The sequence below is a fragment of the Pholcus phalangioides genome, unplaced genomic scaffold (genome assembly GCF_987345545.1).
Source record: "Pholcus phalangioides strain wild (caught in Gottingen) unplaced genomic scaffold, Ppha-v1.0 ptg000015l_1, whole genome shotgun sequence".
Lineage (NCBI taxonomy): Eukaryota > Metazoa > Arthropoda > Arachnida > Araneae > Pholcidae > Pholcus > Pholcus phalangioides.
In genome coordinates, this window is record NW_028301608.1 from 19,731,169 (window position 1) to 19,753,818 (window position 22,650).

The 22,650-nt window shown below is 36.9% G+C and overlaps 1 protein-coding gene and 2 non-coding genes across 3 annotated transcripts in view; 2 read left to right on the plus strand and 1 right to left on the minus strand.

The window, feature by feature from the left end:
* Positions 1-10,434, minus strand: part of LOC149075628 (uncharacterized) — a 52,341-nt gene extending 41,907 nt beyond the window's left edge. Inside the window, exon 1 of the mRNA XM_089243115.1 lies at positions 10,294-10,434. Within this exon, the coding sequence (XP_089099241.1) occupies positions 10,294-10,365 (72 nt within the window). The 5' untranslated portion in view covers positions 10,366-10,434. The remainder of the gene's footprint in view (positions 1-10,293) is intronic.
* A 10,307-nt stretch (positions 10,435-20,741) lies between these two features.
* On the plus strand, positions 20,742-20,814 carry TRNAF-GAA (transfer RNA phenylalanine (anticodon GAA)). Its single transcript has one exon. It is a non-coding gene; the product is annotated as a tRNA-Phe (tRNA).
* Positions 20,815-20,823: 9 nt separating this feature from the next.
* TRNAD-GUC (transfer RNA aspartic acid (anticodon GUC)) lies at positions 20,824-20,895 on the plus strand. Its single transcript has one exon. It is a non-coding gene; the product is annotated as a tRNA-Asp (tRNA).
* The last annotated feature ends 1,755 nt before the right edge of the window (positions 20,896-22,650 follow it).

The window sequence follows — 22,650 nt, forward strand, 5'->3', positions numbered from 1 at the left end:
ACGTATTTCCAATTTTTACCTAATTGCACATTCCTTGTGTTCAATTTGGTCTCTCTCTCCACCTTTTTATTCCCAAAAATCCAAAAGTGAATGCTACTTACTCACAAATAGGGTAAAAACTATTTGCAAAAAGATATTCAGCACATTAGTTATATTGATGAACACTTATCGCAAATGTCAGTTAAAGATGGGTACTCCGACTGCAATTATGATATGATATGCATTTTTGAATGCAATGAATTAATTGGAGTGACGATCCAGACCTCACGAGTGCAGAAACTGAGATACTCGCGTTCACAAGATTGAACATGCCTGCTTTCAAGCACTTGGGCGCAAATTAATATGGACGAGAACTGTTACCAACCTCAACGTGTTCAACAAATGTAAAATACTCTAAAAAACAATGTATTTAGAGGGGGGAGTCTTTTAATGGGAGAATATGATACTGAAAGTCTAAGTCAGTGGTTCTTAACCTTTGTCAGTCGCGACCCAAAATCAACAAAAAGATCAATTTCGCGACACATGGGGACTGTTTTTAGAAATTTATGAAGTGACGCAATAACTGCATTTATAACAGGAGTGTAAGTGGATTTGTTCGACTCATCTAGGATGCCGATGCAAATCAATTTTGGGTCGTCACCTACCAAGAATCCCTGTCTGCAAGTTGATTTTCACGACCCATTTCAGAAACACCTACGAATGATGTTTGGATTGTGAAAAATAGCTCGCGCGCGAGAATCATTAGTTGTAAGTTGATTTCTATGACCCATCTCAGAAGGCTCTGGGAATCAAGTTTGGATCGCGACCTGTAGCTTAAAAATCCGTGTCTGTTAGTAGATTCGTAAGACCTTTCAGAAACCCTTGCGAATCTCGGAAGTCCCCGTGAATCAAGTTCGGGTCCTGACCCATAATTCAAGACATAGTGGTTAGTAGAGTTGTACGGCCCATCTAGGGAGCCGATTCGAATCAAGCTTGGGTCGTGACCCATCGCCGCAAGAATCCCTGTCTGTAAGTAGATTTGTACGACCGATGTCGGAAACCCCAGCGAATCAAGTGGTCGGGGTCCGTAGCTTAATAATCCCTGGCTGTTAGAGGAGTTGTACGGCCCACCTGGAAAGTCCCTGTGACTCAAGTTTTGGTCGCGACCCATAGATTAAGAAATCCTGGTCTACGTCATACTGACGATAGAAAAACAGACCTTTTTTCGAAACATAGGATTTTGCCTTGAAAATTTTGTCTGAGTGGACTTTTCGATACGTTTTAGCTTCACGCCTCAGTTCGAAATTTATCAAAAATGTTCATGACATGAAAACTAGTGTTTGATTTGCCCATGAAATTCTCTGAAATGAGAATTCCATGTTGAAAATTCTAAAGGAGTGCTTTTCTTAAAATGAACCGCTCAATGAAAGGGTATAATAACAAACGCTATATTGCAGTGTGGCTCCTTAATGAATAAGTGAAAAATATTTGCACACACCTGGCGCAGTTAATGATAAATGCTCATTTCTTTTAAAGGTGGACAAATTTCTAATCAATTTTGATATTATCAGTGTATAAAGCTATGTATATAAAATATTTCTGGTAAACAAAAGATTTATCCACTGTTGTCCAATAAATTTACATAATATTGAAAGTACACCAGCATCTATCAAAAAAGATAATATTATAATCAGGTTCTGTTTTCTTCAAGATAAACTGGATATAGAATATCTGACACATATCCATAAAATGGTAAAAAAATTTACCCTTTTCACACCTTTTTTTACACGTACATTTCGTAGATATATAAAATTCCGGAATATATAAATATTTTCCGAATAATTCAAATTCAAAAATCGTGAGAAGTTTTCTATTAATAATTTAAAACTTTATTTATCCTAAAATAAATAAATTCCTATAAAGTTTTGTTATAAAATAGAAACCGAAAAACATTCAGCCCTTAAAAATTGAATAAAAATTTGCTGATATAATGGTTAAAAGAGAAAAACATTCAACTGTGTTATTGGTACATCCGTATTAATGATTTAATGATAATTGGAGAAAATAAAATTACAATTTCATAAGTCCTTTCGACAAAAAAAAACAAAAAAAAAACAGTATTATTAAATAAAACTTGCGACTTTTTTTTTGGAGAAAAATTTTGTTTTGAAAGAAATTTACTCCTTAGTGATAAAAAATTCACCGAGATATCATTAATTGAAATTATTGATTTTTTTCCTTTTTCACGTGTTAAGAAACTCAAGTCTCAAAATTCACATTTTTCAATCGATGATAGGTCAAAAATTGTAGAAAATTTTTGATCTATAATTGTTTCAATAGTTTTGTTGTGTGAAAACACACAACAAAACAATTGAAACATACAACAAAATTTAACGGAAGTAAGGTGCTTTGCATCAGTCCGGGGTTGTGAGCGGTTCTATCTACAACAAAATTTTCTTTTATATGTATAAATGTATAATATATCTACGAAACAGCGACCGACTTGAACGATAGGCGTCTTTGAAAGAGCTGGAAAAATTCCCGAAAATTTTCCGGGCGAAAAAAGTGCCGGGCAACACACACAATGGTTCTTAGGTCCCAACAATGACTTTTGGAATGTTAACTTTGGTTACCGTGCTTCCAAAACAATGCGTTTCAGACATGTTTACACCTTTACAATTGTTCAAATTTTAGAATTAATCATAAAATTTTCATTCCTTTCGGACATTTTTCGAGGGAAACCCCCTTTAAAAGAGGCGTCAAGCATCCTCTACGAATGCGGAACAGTTAGAAATTTCACAAGCTTTGAATGCAAATATTACACAAATCATGAAAATTTCCTTTACGTTCTTTCTACGCAGTATAAGGACCACAGATGTATTATCTTAAATCTATGATTTCTTTTCTAGATGAGGTCATGATCACACAAGAAAACTATTCGTGTTAGTTCAAGTCAAAATATCTCTAGTGTATTCAAGTTGAGATTTCAACAAAAAAAAAACATACATCCTTGACTCTGAAAATGAAATACACACGCAACAAATACGGTATATACAAGAATGATTGCGGCACACACACCGAATGTTGACATGCTGTTGAGGGAACAATAAAACTGCCGAAACGATCATGAGCCCGAAAAAATGTAATATCATAAGGCATCGCGTGAGTAAAAAATATATAATTTTTTTGCTTGGTGTAGCGTAGCCATTGAGTCCAAGTGAAAGTGGATCGAGTCCTTCCAATTTGCTTTTTTACTCTTTCTCTCTCTCTCTCTCTCTCTCTGTGTCTATCAAACACAATCATCTATTTCGTAATACATAAATATAAATTAGACTCTAACATTCCTGTACTTCCTGATAGACATTTGAAAAATTCTCCCATGATATACAGTATATCATCCGTTTCAGTTTCATGGACCGGAAGTCATTTGTATAATTTGACTGAATGAATATATCGTTATGCAATACTATCCGTGTAATACGATTTCTACCTGGTCTAACAAGCCAAGACTAACTATTTTTTGACTTTGTATGGAGAATAACCAGAGATATTTCCTTGAAAATTTCAAAAATAAATAAAACGTATTAATATTATTTCTAGAGGAAAGCTGGAGGGAGGGGATAGAGAATAGTTTTAGTTTGATTAGTTTCTATTATTCGAAAAAATTTGATTAGAAACAAATTCTTGCAACTTACCTTAAACCAAATACTTTTTTAAGGGTTTTCATCCTTTCAACGTGGTGAAAACTATGCTCTAATAGAAATATCATTAAAAATACTATTTAATCATTGATTTATTCCAAATTTTTTACACGTGTTATTGATTGTATGTGCTATCCTATAGCATTACATCAGTGTAAAGTGTCACATACTTTGGATACTTAAGTTTTTGTAAATTAAAAAAAAAAAACATTGAAAACAGCTTGCGTGCATGATTTATTGCATTATGTGGAATAACATGACATCAATGTAATTGAATAAAAATTGATTCGAAAGAAAAGATACTGTTCAGTTTATGAAATGAAGCAAAAGGTTGATATTTCATTGACTCAATATTATTTAAAATTAAATTTAAAATTTAAAAATATTTGAAATTTAAAATTTAAGTATTAAAATTTAATTTTAAATAAGATTGTGTGTGTGAGTGAATTCAATTTCAACCTTTTGCTTCATTTCCCGAACTGAACAGTTAGTTTTTTTTATTTTGAATCGATTTTTATTCAATTACATTGATGTAATGGTGTTTTATCATGCGCGTAAGTTGTTTTTAATTCATTTTTTGAAAATTTGCAAAAAACTTAAATATTTAAGATGTGTAAAAATTTATACTGACATAGGATAGCCCATGCAATCAAAAACGTGTAAAAAACTTGAAATAAATCAATGGTTAAATAGCATTTTTAATATTTCTATTAGGCATAGTTTTTTACCATGTTTAAACGTGCGAGACTCCTTTAATGTTTCGAATCTCCATTCACCATTTTCTCGATTTCAAGGACTTATTTTTAAAATTCATATTTCACATTTGATTGGAAAATTTATTTTTAAGAATATGATTCGAGATGTAGAACTACTGTATTTTAACGTGTGAAAGGCAGTGCCATCTTAACGCATGGGCCTACCCGGGCACGGCCCGGGGGCTTCAAGAGAATGGGGGCCCTCACAAAAATGGGAACCGGTTGAAATTTTCGAGAATTTTCCAAGTAGGGCCTCAGAAAAGTCACTTGGCCTGGGGGCCCATGATGTTTTGAAGACGGTTCTGGTGTAAGAAACCTCTTTTTGACAAAAATTGGATCCCGAGAATAGAGGGAGGGGGGTTTCTTGTACGCAGAATAGTATTATAGAAGTATATTTTTCAACTTTTTTCCTAATTTTAAACCCAAAAAATCGGGTGTTTCTTATACACATTAAAATACGGATTTTTTTCTTCCACCAAAAGTCAAAGTGGTTCCCAAACTTTATTAAAGCGTGATCCCCCCCCCCCCTTCGGTATGAATTTCATCGGCACCTCCCCCTACCCCCCCCCCCCCCTCATAGACATGAATTTTATTGTGAATTCCAGTTAAGAAACAAGGATTGATTGAAACAAGGTTGAGAAACAAACATTGGTTTGATCTACGTGGTGGACACATTTTAAAAATTAACAACAAATCAACCCATTGGCGTAAATAGGTGTGGTTCGATCAAGGCGTCGAGTATTTTTCAAATAAATTAAAACATTCTTTAAAATTAAATTTCACTCACAAGTGGAACTGCATCACAAAAAACTCGACATAACACATGGAAAAAGGCCATACAAACAGAGTAAAATTAACCCTTTAATTGGCAAGCATTGTAATATCCAGGGGAGAAAAATTTTGAGGGGTTATCTATTAAGCAAACGAATTACCCTGAATGCTAATACATGACAAAAAATTGTCATCGATACTTAAAAAATTATGGGATTTTGCACTTCAAGTTTCACTGTAATTATATTATTTACATAGATTTGAATAGTTTAAAAACGTCATTTACTGTTTGCCAACTCACTTTTCTATCATTGTTGAAGAATGCACAGCAATAAGTCTCCTACACATGGTATAAATGCCTTTAAAATGCAAGTGTCAAAAATCGTTCTTGCTTCGTTTGTCAAGAAATAGGAGGAATGTGTACCTTTCAGCCTTTCTGCTGGTAATTATAGAAGCTCCGCGAACAGCTCGCAAATAAAAATTGAATAGTTGCTTGAGTTGCTAAGTTGCTTGAGTTGCTAAGTTGCTTGAGTTGCTAAGTTGCTAATAGTTGCTTAATTGCTAAGAGTTGCTTGGAGGCATCAATGTCGAAACGAGCACAAAATATAAAAACGCGTTCACTTGAAAAATACAAGAAAGTCATTTTGTGTTTGAGAGCAACATTGCCAAATCAAGGGTTGAAGGATTCGGCCGGATAACGGTCAATGTGGTGTGTGTTTAAACTTTAGAGAAGACACAATAAAAGTCATCGCTGAATTAGGGGAAACACCTTTTTCTCTGGATTGCAGCTGTGTAATTCCCGGGGTGAATATGTACTTCCAGTCACATTTCTAAATTTTTCGTCATCTTAGAGATAGTGTGAGATGACTTAAATTGGCGTCATCACTGTATATTCTCTTATACCAACCACGGCTTCAATGCACTACTGCATTCAATTGGCAGAGCGATGATGGCGGGGGTATTAGCCGTTAAAGTCTCATCTACGGCACCCCGATACACGCGTGAAGGTTCATGGTTCACTAACGCTACCCCACCCAGTGGGCTGCGGCCCACACTTTGGGAACCACTAATCTGGTTGGTAATGATTAAAAATGTGGAAAGATTAAAACCCAGTAGAAAAGTATAATAAGACAAAAATCGAAGGATAATTTCAGGTATTGCGAATCAAACAATATATCGTGCAAGAGATTTCAACATTTACATTTTTTTTTTAAATTGATTTTTTTTTCACTAGGAATTGCACTTGAATTCAATAATTTTATAGTGTACTTTACCACCCCCCCCCCAAAGTACTGAAACAATTATTTTAATAGTACACTGTTTTTAAATTAAAATATAAATTAATTGAAAATATTTTCAATATGACATTAAAGAAAACTTTTCTTTTAAAAACCGTAAAAATTCCGTCCGTTCTGAAATATTTTCATCTTGAAGTAGTTTTTCTTTCCAAATTGAAAAAATAAAATAAACAAATCTATTTAATAATTTTGAAATTTAATTAACACATCAAGACAAACACAGAACACAAATACACAAACACATATTACATTCCAATATTAACCCAAGGGATCGTACGATCCTAATTTATTTATTTTTTTCATTTTTTCACTAAAATTATTTTACACTCTAAAGATTTTTTTCTTCATTTATTACAATTTGTCTGTAGAATGTAATAAATGCGCAGGAAATTATTATACGCAAAAAAATATCGTAAGTATGCTAATGTGCAATAATCATAAATCTGCCTTATATTTCAATTTGTTACACTATAAATTCACTGGAGCAGTTGTTCTTAACCAGGAGTCCTTGGAAAGTTCGCAGGAAATTCGTGAGCTTGGATGAAAAAACACTTAACTGACAGTTTTACATAATTCTGTGGTGTGGTCAGAACATGATAACACCAAATTAAAAATATAAAGCATACACACACAAATACAAATGAAAATATCATACATCAGCATGTTGTTTAGCCGTACGGTATTTGTGCATTTATCTCAATTAATGCACAATTAGTTATAATTAGCGAGACTTACTTTTAGATCAAAAAGCCATTTTTTGGCCATTGATATCATGTTTTGACCAAACACCACAGAATTATATGCTGAGCTGATATTTTTCCGTCAAGGGGTCCGTGGTCCTCATCTCATAGGTTGAAGGGTCCGTAGAACACGAAAGGTTTATAACGTTTTTGCACTAGAGGATAATTATGAGATGCTCTAAAATCCTTGGTAAGGTGGCTTCTATCAATAATTTTACATCATTGCACTCGATCAACAAATTTTGTTATTATAATGGCTGTCCGACATTGTTTGCACAACAGGTATCTCTGAAACCGTTGACTTCAGAAACATACTTTTAATTACAAAAACGGTTTCAAATAACATGCAGTTACTTAAAATCTCAAAATTTACACACACACACACACACACAGAGAGAGAGAGAGAGAGAGAGAGAGAGAGAGAGATTCCACTCAGAAAAATCATTTACAAAAAAATATTCATATTTTTAAATGTGCAATATTCGTCGCGAGATATTAAATATATAAAAATCACTATGTTTTGTTTTGGCAACTTATGGACCACACCCCCCTCAATCATTGGCGGAAAATGCTGAAAACTTCAAATTCAAATATCTAAAATTTTCTATTTATAAATTTAATATTGCATTTAAAAATATGAATTTTTTTTGTAAATGACTTCTCAGAGCCGCATTTCCATTCCACTAATTGGAAGATTTGGCACCCAGGGCCTATGTAAAAATTTTTTATTTTTATTTTTATATGTATATACGAACCCTTGGAAAATTTAAGACATATTGAGTAAGGCCGGAATTACATTACAAAAGTTTGATAAAAGATATTTTACAAAACTTGGAAAAAACAATCAATAATCATACCGGATACATGCGAGTGAATGTAACCGATGTGCTTATTGGTTGCGTTTTTCAAGTCTTGTAAATGAACTTTTGCAAAACTTTTATAGTGTAATCCCGGCCGTACGTCACTTGAAAACTATTTGATAATTGAAAGTACGTTTCTAAAGTCAACGATTGCAGAAATATCTGCTGAGCAAACAATTTGGGACAGCAAATGCACTGACTTTAAATATTTGTATATATAAGCTATTTATATCATTTTTGTATTCTTTCACTTTTGAACCGGAAGAAAGGCGTGTCGTCGGTGCTTAAGCAGAAGTCACCAAGCCCAATTTTGACATTTTGTCAATTTAAACTTTGGAGTCATTATGAAAAATAGTAAAAATTATTTTACAGAGCTCTAACTCCCCTACAATAAGTTTACTGATGTTCAGATAACTCATTCGTGGTTCATAACTGTTCACATCGTGAAATAATTAATTGAAGTTATGTAATCCACTGTGTGTCAAAAGTTTTTTGTTCTTTTTTTGACTTTGAGACATTTGCTTGTACACCGACGATATGCCACATTTTTTTCCCTAAACGGTTGTTTTTTTATGGAAGAATTGTAAAATGTGATTTGACAAAGTCCGCCGTGAAGGTTTTACTGTCCAAAACTACCGCCTAAGGCAGTGCTTCTCAAACTTTTGGGACTTAGGTTTGTGATACACATACTACTAAGTAGCACGAAAGCACGGCACGCTCGAGCATACGCACCCAATGAGATTATCAGTTACATTTGTACGAATATCAAGAAAACACATATTTCCTAGATATTATGCCGAGGTGAACTCGGAAAGAAAATTCATCTTGTCTCCACCGGGATTCGAACCAAGGCCCTCTTTCCTGGGCAAGAATGCTTCCATCCACACCACTGGAGACGCGACCTTGCTCTCGTTATTTCACGCACTGTAGCGCGAGGCGCTGAAGTAGAGACATTAGTAGCCTCTCTTAACTTCAGCAAATGGCCCCTAGGGGCCCCGGTTAGCAAGAGAGTCTGGGTTCGCGACCCGGTGAGTCAGGAGTTCGGAGACCAGATTACTTTTATTTCTGAGTTCATCTCAGCTTTAATTGATATTTGGGCTGAGGAAGAAAAGCCGTCTATCTAATATGTGTGTAATGTGTAAATGTATGTGTGTGTAAATGTAATATGTGTATCATGGGCCTCGCGGTTCCATTACCCTTGTAATAGTTCATCCGGGGCTTCCCATAAAAAGTCCAGTAGATATTCTGCATCCATAAAAGAACCACGTTCAAGCACTGAGAACAGGAACGTATCAATATCGGTAGTACGCCACGACGTTCCTAACAAACGTTGGTGATGCCCCTAGGAGTCGCGACGCACACTTTGAGAACCACTGGCGTGGAGGGGCCATACCGGAAAAGAGCATGTGATTTCCACTGCGATTATGATGCCTTCAGTTTTTGACATTTTTGTGTAAAATTTTAAAATTGTAACGTATCCTAACAACTTCTTCCAGACAACCATTCAATTCTATTAAACAAGATATGTATGTGTTACGGAAAATTGTATACATCGGTTACTATATTGGTTATTATGCATACTTACCAATCGTCTTGGTGAGTTTCACAAATTTGTCACTTTTACCGGAGATTATGCATAATCCCCAAGCGTCGTTGGTAAATTTGATAAATACTGAAAACATATCGCTTTTACCGGCGATTACGCATAATAACCAAGTGTTGGTAAATTTGATAAATACCCCGATATAATGATAACAAATTTTAAGATCACACCCCGATATAATGATAACAAATTTTAAGATCACACCCCGATATAATGATAACAAATTTTAAGATCACACCCCGATATAATGATAACAAATTTTAAGATCACACCCCGATATAATGATACAATACATGTATGAATTATCATGTATAGTATATATCATATAATACGGTTTATCGTGTTCACCAACGACGACTCGACGCTTGGACATTATGCATAATCACCGGCAACAGTGATAATTTTTGTAGCATTTATAAATTTACCAACGACGCTTGGGTCCTACGCATAATCGCTAGTAAAAGTGATAAATTTAGGGAAATTTACAACCTCACCAAAAGGCTCGGCCGATTACGCATAATAACCGGATCTATAACATATACATTGTTTAATCGATAATTTTTTTATGAAATAAACTCTCACTCACCGCCCCCGTGATGTCACATTTACCACCTAAAGTTATCCTCTTGCGTTGGCTGCTTCTTCGTTGCAGCATCATAGCTTTTGTTGTTGTTGTTGTTGTCTAGTGTGCGGTGTGTGTGTGTCTGTCTAGTGTTATCACTATTATAACCGTTCACTCTGTTGTGAAGTTTATTCACGTCGAGGGAAGTAAATAAATAGGAAAGAAAACTTTCTCCAAGGAAAAAAAAGGGTAAAAAAGAAGACAGAGAAATGAGAAAACACGTCTTTTGCGGCCGGAGAAAAAGAAACCGAAACCTTTTTGTACCTGGGACTGGAAGAGTCCAGTGAAATAAAAGACTCAAAAACGAGGGCCTACATGTTATTATTTTTTTCTCCACCATCTTGCTTTGGGTCGGATTAGGCCGACCGGAACGGCCTACAGAGAAACAAACATGTGGATTAGTTTATGGTAAAAAACGAGGTTTTTCTTCTCCTCACGAAACAGAGGAAACGAAAAGCGTTCGTTCGATCATGGATTGAATAGAATGCGATTCCTTTCTGTTTTTTGTTTCAAGGACGGCGTCCGATTCTCAGGAAATTTAACTCACGTTTAGTCGGTCAAGTGGTCAGTCGGCTCAAGTCAAGCGTAGATTGACATTCTCTTCTCCCAAATGTCTATATATCTTCAGTTTTTGGTTGTTTTTTTTTCACTTTCGTTTCTATAAGTAATTGAGCGAATTTACATCCATTTTCTGGAGCATTCAATTAGTGCACAGGCATCACGGATTGGTTTGTTAGGATGTGTCGAGTCACCCTTGTAGTGTGTGAAAAATGTGGCTAGGTTGGCTCCCGTCTGAGAACAAAAGAAACGATGGATTTATTTTTATATTCACGAATTCGAATTGACTTCTTTCTCACTCTGAAAATTATCGGCATTTGAATTTCATTTTTCTGGAAGTCATGATGGGGATACTGTACTTGATAACTAGAGCCCGAATTATATACACTAAAAAAGTGGCAAAATATGGTCTAAAAATATGCAAATATGCACTTAAATGCAAAATTAAGCGCTTAAAATACAAATAGTGCACTTAAAATATAAATAGTGCACTTAAAATACAAATAATGCACTTAAAATACCAAAATGTGCACTTAAGCACTTAAAATACCAAAATGTGCACTTAAGCACTTAAAATACCAAAATGTGCACTTAAGCACTTAAAATACAAATAATGCACTTAAAATACCAAAATGTGCACTTAAGCACTTAAAATACCAAAATGTGCACTTAAGCACTTAAAATACCAAAATGTGCACTTAAGCACTTAAAATGCCAAAATATGCATTAAACACCCCAGAATATTCACTAAAAATCTTGATAAGTTAAAAATTCCGCAATATGTACAAAAAATGATAAAATACGCATAAAAAAATTACCATGTCAAAAAAACAAAAAAACACAGATGTGCCCAGAAAATGCATCTTTTCTATTTCTTCATGCGTATGTATTTCATTTACAAAAAAATATCCCCTCATATATATATACATATATATATATATATGAGGTTAGTTAAAATATGCAGAAGAAAAAAATATGTAGAAGTTATTTGCATATGCGGTATATGAACTAAAGAGCCAAAAAAAAAAACTGGTACAGGCATGCGTATGCAAATAAAGAGATATGGAACCAATCAGAGTACGGCGCTGCGGTCGGCAACGCCTATATAACACAACAAGTGTCTGGCATAGTTGTTAGATCGGTTACTGCTGCTACAATGACAGGTTATCGAGATTTAAGTGAGGTTGAACGTGGTGTTATTATAGTCGGCACACGAGAGATGAGACATGGCATCTCCGAGGTAGCGATGGAATTTGGATTTTCACGTACGACCATTTCACGAGTGTACCGTGAATATCGGGAATCCGGTAAAAAATTAAATCTACGACATCGCTGCGGCCGGAAAAAGATCATGCAAGAACGGAACTGACGAGAATCATTAAGCGTGACAGACGTGCAACCCTTCCGCAAATTGCTGCAGATTTCAATGCTGGGCCATCAACAAGTGTCAGCGTGCGAACCATTCAACGAAACATCATCGATATGGGCTTTCGGAGCCGAAGGCCCACTCGTGTATCCTTGGCACGACACACAGCTTTACGCCTCTCCTGGGCCCGACAACACCGACATTGGACTGGAAACACGTTGCCTGGTCTGACGAGTCTCGGTTCCAATTGCTTCGAGCTGATGGACGTGTACGGCATGGAGACAACCTCATGAATCCATGGACCCTACATGTCAACAGGAGACTGTTCAAGCTGGTGGAGGCTCTGTGATGGTATGGGGCGTGTGCAGTTGGCGTGATATGGGACCCCTGATACGTCTAGATACGACTCTGACAGGTACGTAAGCATCCTGTCTGATCACCTGCCCACCTCACCCATTCATGTCCATTGTGCATTCCGACGGACTTGAACAATTTCAGCAGGACAATGCGACACCCCACACGTCCAGAATTGCTACAAAGTGGCTCCAGGAACACTCTTCTGACTTTAGACACTTCCGCTGGCCACCTAAATCCCCAGACATGAACATTATTGAACACATCTGGGATGCCTTGCAACGTGCTGTTCAGAAGAGATCTCCACCCCCTCTTACTCCTACGGATTTATGGACAGCCCTGCAGGATTCTTGGTGTCAATAACCTCCAGCACTACTTCAGATATTAGTCGAGTCCATGTCACGTCGTGTTGCGATACTTCTGCGGGCTCGCGGGGGCCCTACACGATATTAGGCAGGTGGACCAGTTTTTTTGGCTCTTCAGTGTATATATATACCGCATATGCAAATAACTTCTACATATTTTTTATTCAGGCATTTTTTAATTGCTAGTTTGTTGTAGCTGCTCAATAACAAAAATACCAGTAACAAAAGAATTTCGACAATTTAAAAAAAAAATTTAACAAAAGAAATTTAACACTTTGATATATCTCTAGAAATAGACTTAGAGTAAAACGGTTAATATTCGTAAAATACTTTATAAATATGTATTAATTCACTAAATTTCACCTGCGGGTAAAAAACTAATATTTTGAAAATATTATGAACAATATTTGAAAGATTATATAAAAATGAGTGAGTTTAAATAAAACTTCCAAAATATGCACTTACACTGAAAATTCTTTGATTTTATGCATTTATATGCATTAATGCTCAAAAAGGCTAAAATATGCAAATGCATATGCACATGTGTATTTGCATATAATCCGGGCTCTATTGATTACTTTTCATCTTTCACTATGTACACAGTACTGCACACATAACTGCTTTTGAGAAATACACAAATACTACCACTTCGATGTTCTAAGAAACCCTCGAAATAGCAACCATGTTTTAAAGGAATTTAAACGAACCTTTATATTATGATAAATAATATAATCCATGATGCGCTCTTAAGACGGCCCGGACCAGAACGGGCGCTATATAGGTCTGAGTAGTTTCAGTATACTGGCATTGCTCAGACCAGTGTAGCACCCGTTAGTAGCCTATATACTGACACTACTCCGACCTATGTACGTCGTATTCCATTGAAACTTTGTCTATACGCTGTATGGTCCGTGGGAAAAAGAAAAATTCAATAAAAAACTCCACTTTCTCACCTGGTGGTCGAAAATTGAATTATATTTTTTATTATCTTTTGGGCATTTTGCCTGTTGCGGCCTTGTATGCCATAAATCTCTCTCCCATGGTCTCATTTTTAAAAATTTGGCTGTATTCGGATAGCCAGTCACGGGCTTTAAACATCTGATTCTGGTCTGGCCTGGCTGTATTCGGATAAGCAGTTTTTTAATGGGGAAACTTCTCAGAGTACGGGAACTTTAACTATAATCACCCTGTACTGTACAGGACAACCACAGACAAAAAGAGCTTTAAATACGGGTAAACCGTTTTACCCGCATTTAATGCTGTTTTCTCCCAACTTGCCCCCCCCCCACCCATGTCTTTTCACCCATTTATCTTTGTTGGCACCAGGAGAGACAGGGCAACAACTTTCTATTTGGGAACACAGGGACGGCATAAAAATATTTTTTTTTTTTGAATTCTAACAACTATTCAACCTTTTGCAACATGAATTGAATATATCTGAGTACTAAACATTATTTGGATACTTTTTCCAACTGGAGGTATGCCTCTAGGATCAATGGTTCGCCACATACGCCCTGTTACCTATGCACCCTGTATATATTTCTTATATAAATCATTTTTCTTAATTCAAAAGACATACCTTCAGAAACAAACTACAATAATTCCAGAAAAATCTTGAAGTCTTACATAATATCTGTGTGACATTGATTCATTATTGTTTTATTTTCTCTGCCAATGTTAAAAGTGTTCTACGACGGATATTTTCTGGAACATTCAGAAGCCAGTCGCTGTCGGAAATGGGTGGAGGTTATTTCATTGTGTAGAAGACACACACACACACACACTGATAACGGTTTGACACAACAACGGTTATTACATTTTTTTTTGGAACAATTTCCAGAGAAACTAAAAACATTGCGCAAAAAAAGGGGTTTTCCTCCATTTTTTTTCTTTATTTTTAAAAATTATAATTTTCTGCTCTGATGGTTCTAAGGTACTTTATTAGAGAGAGAGAGAGAGACTCCACCCAACACAGAGAAAGCTTTTGCGCAAAAAAGTACTGAGAAGAAAATGAGGAAAACATTATTAGCTACCGAATAGAATTGCCGTAAAACAAACGAGTTACAAAATATAACACTTTTCAAACGAATTACTACACAAAATATTTAACAACAAAATGTACACATGATCACACAATAACAGCGTCATTCGTGCATCACCAGAATGGGTCAATATCTGAACCCGTATTTTACGGGACTTGATGATGTTTCTTTATACTACTATACTTAACCGTATATGCACCTCGTACACATTTCTCTACGGAATTTCTAACGAATCAGCACATGCCGGAATATGTGTTCTGAGTGCATGCGTGACCCTAACGTATTTATGTTGTCGAGTTGAGCTTGTTTCGTGTTCATGCTTCCATCTGGCTTCCATTTTCTGAAGTGAAGATTGAAATGTTTGAATTTTCATGTTATATGTCAGTGTCTTAGGTCTGTCTGCTCTCTGCCTAGAGCGAGACTTTTTCAAATGAGAGACCGGTTCGCATTAGCGCCTCGAAGCTGGGAAACCGCAGAAAACCAACTTCAGCCGACTACCACTGTGCCGTCAACGGGGTTCGAACCTGGATTCTCTGGACGGGAGTCCAGCACGATGCCCACACGACCGCACAGCGGCTGTTTCTTTCTGCTTCAGGGGTTTCCAACTTTTCAGACACATTGCAGGAAAAATTAAAACTCCATCAAGCCCGCAGGTCACCAAGTTATACTGCGGAATCTAGAATTTCTTTATGCACGTACAGTAGAATCCGGCCTAATGTGGCAGAAGGGCGGGTCGAGTGACCGGAAAATTGAACTGACCGGATAAACTGGGCCGGCCAATGTCCAAATTTTGTGCTTTCGCTGAGCTTATTTATACTCTTGGACATAATTACGTTAACTGTAAATAATTGCATTAGTACCATAATGGTCTACAGATAAAAAAACGCCACCATATCCGGCAAATGATAAATGAAAAGCAGGAATAATTTGCAGGCCGTCAATAAATAAATAAGTAGGAAAAATGGTTTTAGCTGTTCGATAAATATAAATAAAGAGGGGAAAGAGAATTTTGCGGACTGGCAAAACATAAATAGATGGGAAAAGTAATTTGTGGACCGGTGAAAAATAAATATGGGAAATAACTTTTTGACCTGCAAAAAATAAATTTGAAAAACAATTTTCGGACTGTCAAAAAATTGGGAGTCATAAAATTAGTAACAAATATACAGTATCTATACTAACATTAAAAAAAATCGACTTATTTAAAAGAAAAATTATGCTTTTCTATGCATTTCTATGAAAGAAAAGCATTGAATATGCTCTACAAATCATTGAGTTTTTACTTTTTCTGTTACTTTTGGAGCACTTGATAGATGGTAGTGATAAACGGTTGCTCTGATCGGTAAAGAGCGGAAATCCGCACTGTTTTGGAGACATTCAATCTCTACCTATTGAAAGACTATTTAAAACATTAGTTGTTTTTTTTTCCAAGTTTAATACATAAATGCTGACAACTTTGAATGTAAATCATTAACATAAACTCGAATAGTACCAGCGAAATCAATTAAAGTAAGAAACAAATGTATGCATATTCAATCTATATATCCTAGAGATGTGCTGCACTTCAATAAATTTTCGAAATTCCTCAGGAGATATCAACCGAAAACAATATTCATTCCATATTAAATTTAATTATGCGCTGCACAAACTTATTTCGTAAGCTTGTGCATTCAAGAGAAATTTGCATTTTTCTCAAGTTGAAGTAACAGCCGAGACTTTTGATCAGTCATGCGCTGCGGACGCAGTCAGTTTTTTTTTCTGAAAGCGTGAAGATGGCCAAAGGCAACGTATTTATTGGATATTGAAAAGGCAAAATACTTGCACTAAAAGAAACTGCGATGTTTCGTCATAAAACTTTCGAGAACAATTAAAAGATTGAAGATTGTTGGCTAAAGTTTCACAAATTAGCCCGAGAATCATGGACTGAAAGCGTGCATATAAGAATGCTCTTTTTTCTCTTATCGTTCGTCAAAAAAAGACGATTATTCACAATTTTTAAATGAAAAAGTCTGTACAATTCAAAAGAAATACAACTTGCCTAGCGTACGTCAAAATGTGCCTAATGTGATAAAAAGAAATCAAATACGTTCTCTCAATCTTTGCTTGGAGCCCGGGTGCACTTTCAGTGCAACACCCAGTTGTTAAAAACCTTCGTATGTATAGCGGAGAGTGACGTTATACTTTAAAGAAATCAAATGCCTAGTATGCAAAACCAAGAAGTACAACCTTCCCTTATAAAACAGCACAGAGAAAAGCGGCGTGAATTGACTAAACAGCATGATCTTTCGGATGTGGATGCTTTCTTTTAGATGGCTTCGATTGTTTTAAATATTACTAACCTATACAATGACAAAGCCATATTTTGGAAATATATCCATATCGACACAATTTCAGCAGAATTTCTATTCTCATAACTTTCAGATAGTTCTTGTTTCAACAGGATGTTGCTCCTGCACATATTTCAAAGTCTAAAAGGCGTTGGTTTGAATCCAGGTGGAACCTCTCGAGTGGTCATTAAGCAGTCTTTTTCTTAATCTTGTAAAGCTCTTGTGTTGTGTTTTGACTCGTAAAAGGTATACAAATGGTACGCAGTGCCCGAAAGCAAACATTATCTTATTTCAGTCATCTAATAAGCTTGAAAGACAGTTATATAAATAGTTATTTATGACAGTTATTATGAAGAAAAACGTGTCTTTCTTGATTAAAACGAAATTTCTTGCACATAATTTTCAATTAAGACCTTATACTTTTTCCAGGTTTTGACCTTCACTATAATTTAAACAATTCTTTTTCTGAAGCAGTGAGGTTATCATTTTCATCGGAAAATTATTATTTCCACGTGCAATTATTACTCTCTGTAATGTTCATATATTTAAATCCACTGGTATTCGAGTTATGGTGATTATTCGGTTGCCGTTTTTCCCCCACCAATTTATTATAAGCTAAATATTGCCGTGAAACTTCTAGTTTCTTGTGGCATAAATATAGCGCACGAAAAAGAAAAGAAAACCCCAAAGTATGTCTTAATTTCGAAGGAGGGGATTAAGAGATTACTGTAGTGGCTTCCTGTTAGGATTTTTCTTTTCAGAGTTTTTTTTTCCATAAAAACGCCTAAAAAGAAAAAAATCATGAAAACTTGAGAATTTTGTCGGAAGTTGAATACTCCTTATATAAATGGTTTTTTCCCTCCATTCTCTTATTCAAAACGTTGACCTTATTCATATAAATTTAATGGTGTTCAACTTTTCCTTTCTTTGTGTTTTTTATTGCATTGTCTGATTCGATTTAATTCTGTGCATTTGAGCGGATCGAATCTTACAGGTGTGTGTGTATATATATATATATGCTTTGTTATTATTATTATTATATCAAGGTGTTGCGCATGAAAGAGAAGAGAACAAAGAAATGAATATCTATTATCCCTAAATTGAATGAATATTTTTTTTTTCCTGCAATTCACACGGATTCGAACAATGAACGGATTCCCTTCACGAGCGAATTACAGCTGTCGATCGTTATTATTAAGGATTGTTTGTATGGCTACCATTGAGATTTTCCGTGACGAAGTAATCTATATATGGTAGCCTAATCAAGTCAGATTTACATAATAGCCATTTACCATACGTGTGATGGCACTTGATGCGATTGACCTTGAAACTAACTGATGTATTTTTGTCGCCCAAGTTGTCATTAAGTTATTTAAAAACTGGCTTGTGAAATTTTGAATCTTATCAAATAACACTCTTCAGAAGAATTTTATGGAGAAACTAGAAGAGAAACGTAAAAACGTTTATTATTATTTTTTAAATGACACTTTTTTCCCCGTTGTAAAATAAAACCGTTCATACCGAAGCACCTTCGTTTCGAAGGGTGCAAGAAGTGCCATCTGTTTTGGAGCGCCATCTAAAGCAAAGTTGCAACGCCATTTTGTAACGCCTATTACCCAAAGTTGCAACGCCTATTGCCCAAAGTTGCAACGCCTATTGCCCAAAGTTGCAACGCCTATTGCCCAAAGTTGCAACGCCTATTGCCCAAAGTTGCAACGCCTATTGCCCAAAGTTGCAACGCCTATTGCCCAAAGTTGCAACGCCTATTGCCCAAAGTTGCAACGCCTATTGCCCGAGGCAGGGCAACACCAGCTATAGCAACGCGCGCATATGCTATAGTTGATGTTGGGCGGGGCTGCCACTACATGGCCAACCGGGGAAAGCACGCATTTTGGAGCCCTCCTTGTAATGTTGAAGAATTAGTTGAAGGGCGAAATTTTTTTATACCCTTTCTCGCCCGGTGCACCAGACCCGCATATCCCCAGAGTTAGTCTTGGCTCGGGACATGTGAAAAATTCGGCCAAACATATATTTTTTTCGAACACATTCCCGATACAGGGCGATTCCATGGTTCCTCTTGCCGCATTTTACCGGCGAACTGTTGATCCTAGATAACTGAGGCACACTTCCAATTTTGCATTTCAATAACTATACAACCCCTTCATCATCATTTTTGTCGCACCACGGTCATTTTCTGCACACGAGGGCTAATTTTAGACACGGACCTACAATTTATTGCCGATTCCGAACGGCAGGCTTGTTTTTTATACTCATCGAGAGGTTGGTGCGCTAACCTCTCGATGGGGGGACTCCTTGCGGTAGCAATTTTTTTCTGCGGTCATGTCGCCGTTTCTGTTGTACCCGTGTCAGGAAAGTTTTATGACAAGGACGAACCGGGTATCAAACTCGCAACATCTCTAAACATCCTTTGGTACTTTAGGCGAGTATCTTACCGATCTGGGCTACCACGCCCATAGAATGCCCTACCATGCCCTTGCAATATAAATAACGTACCTGAGTGCTACACGTTATTTGTATACTTTTCTAATTGGAAGTCTGCCTCTAGGGGGCCGTTCAAGTATTACGTAAGAAAAATTTTAGCCATTTTTGACCCCCCCCCCCCCGTCAGCAAAATTTCGTCATCAGCTCTACCCCTCTGAATCCTAACTCCTATTTTCATAAAGGGTGGTTGATGACCTAAGCATTATCCAAACCCCCCCCCCCTCCCTCCCTTGTCATCAAAAGTCAGCAAATCGGGAACCGCCCCCCCCCCCCGATGATGACGTAATACTTGAACGGCCCCTAAAACCCATGGATCGCCAGTAAAACGGAGCAAGGGGAATTGTGGAATCACTCTCTATAAACTACATACGCATAATAAAACTTGTGAAACATCTTGAAACATGCAAAACTGAATTCAGACGTCCAATTAACGACGATTCCGACGATTCCGAATGTACCGTTTCAGAACCAAGACGAAAAATTCCTAGCCAGCATCCCATGATCACAAGACTCAGGAGTAAAGAAAGATCAATCGAGGCAGCCCTTCCTCCCTCGTAGATACCCTCTACATTCCAATTATAGCATTCAGATGTGAATGTGCATGGTCGGTCAGTGTAAATTAGCATGTGCTTAATGTTTTCTTGGTATATATATGGTATTTTTTTCATTTTTCTCTTTTGTTAATCCTGATTGTATCGTGCTCAATGTTCTCTGATTCATTGTTTCCATAGAATGTATATAATTTTTTCATTTGTTGAATAAATATAAGATGCTCTCCGACACGACACAGCCTCCTAGGAGCTGAAGAGAGGAAGTTGTCTTGCACACTTGCTCGTGAGCGGTCATAAATCATTTCGCCATTTGTAGTTGTGGGAGCTGTTACGGCTGGGGAAGTCGTGCCGAAATAGCTCAGTTGGGAGAGCGTTAGACTGAAGATCTAAAGGTCCCTGGTTCGATCCCGGGTTTCGGCAATGGCCTGTTCCTCGGTAGTATAGTGGTAAGTATCCCCGCCTGTCACGCGGGAGACCGGGGTTCGATTCCCCGCCGGGGAGGCCAAATGTTTTTTTTTTCCCTTTAATTATTTTTTTTCTTCCATGAAGAAATATTTTCAGCGGTGGTGTATCTCTCTGAATGTTTTATAAAAGGTGGGGGTGGGGGGGATTTCCATTTCTTATCGCCATCTGGAGGGAGCCGAAATGGACCAGAAGAGTGCTGGAACGTATCGGGAGAATAACGTTGGATAATGCTGTGGTGTATGAAGTGCTTAGAACTTCCATTAAAAAAAAACAGTATTTCTTCAACCTCTTTTCACCCGTGGCCCTCCTTTGGACCATATTTTCGTCTCGTGGGCAACGCCCACACCGGAGTGTGACCCTTTCAATTCATTCAATTTTTTTTAGTAAATTTATAAAGTGAATAAAAATTTTATCAGTGAGATTAATTTCCGAGCCATGCCCCTCCCCCACAAAGGGCCCGGAACAGTTCTCATCATTTTTTGTTTTTTTTCACGCTACAAATTAAATACAGAAGAGGCCAGTGAAAAGTCTTACCGGGGGGGGGGGACCCCACAAAAGATCCCAGCCTTGGAACCCCGCTCCAGGATGTGGGGGCCATGCTCCGAGTACATAGGCTAAAGTTCGGTGAGCTCTCCCCCCTGTCGGGGATTCAATGCAGGCTCCCGATACATCATATTCTCCCGATACGGCCCTGCTCCTGTAGATGGCTCTGGTTCTACGGGCAGTCCTACTTGATTCTGAAAATATTCACACTGCTTTTGCTCTTCCATATTTCACGTAAAGATTTCAATTTTGAAATCAAATTTTTGAATGAATTTGAATTCTTTTTTGAAATTTCGATTTTTTTTTTTTCGTTTTACCTCATAGCTCTCTGTGGCCCCCTCGGCATATCTGAAGTTGAGAGCCACGGGTGTAAAACACTTCTTACGCCTTTTGATTCTATGGGTTCTATCAATGGGCAGAGCGTAAATTACGGGTGCCCGGCAACTATGATCAAAGATTTCCCGTTTATTTCCCCATCATTTTGAGGGCTTCAACATTTAAATGAAATATATTCACCGAATTATGGGCCCTGCATGGTCCCCCCCAAACTTTGGAGGCAGGAGGAACCCAGACTGCATCGCCCATTTCCCTTACGGACATTAGTACCTCTGCAACATCTGTCCCCTCCATACTGCAGCAGAGCCCCCAGGCGTGAATCTTTGGTGAGCCTCGATCAGATTTTTCACGGGGTCCCATTATAGAACATTAAAAGCGTGAAACAAAAAAAAGATAAGAATCGTCTCGGGCTTCCATGCTGGAGCCCCGTCAGCTCTATCCCTTTTGGGGACTGTGAGCCCGTGGAACCCATTATCCCGTTACAATATCTCTTCCAGCCCATCAACAGAGTCTAAGGGGAACCGTTGACAAATGCTCCACTTACGCATGCGGAAATCGGTATATAGTTCGTATATATATCGTATATAAAGGTATATCTCTTAATGGTATTTACGGAGGAAAGGTTTCTTACTTGGCATAAAAACATATTTTCCAAAAAAAAATTATATATTTTGCATGGCCGTATTATACAGTATATGAAATGTCCAAAGGGGATAAAAATTCTGCGATTGATTCTAGAATTTTTAACGTTTATGCCGCATTTCACTTCTTCATAAAACTATCGGAAAAAAATTTCCATTACAAAAGTATAGGACTTCTGCTGCCACCTATCAAATAAAAAATAAACTATTTATAGTAAATTTTTAAATAAAGTTAGTTGTGAGTTTCAACTGGATATGCAGCATGAAAATG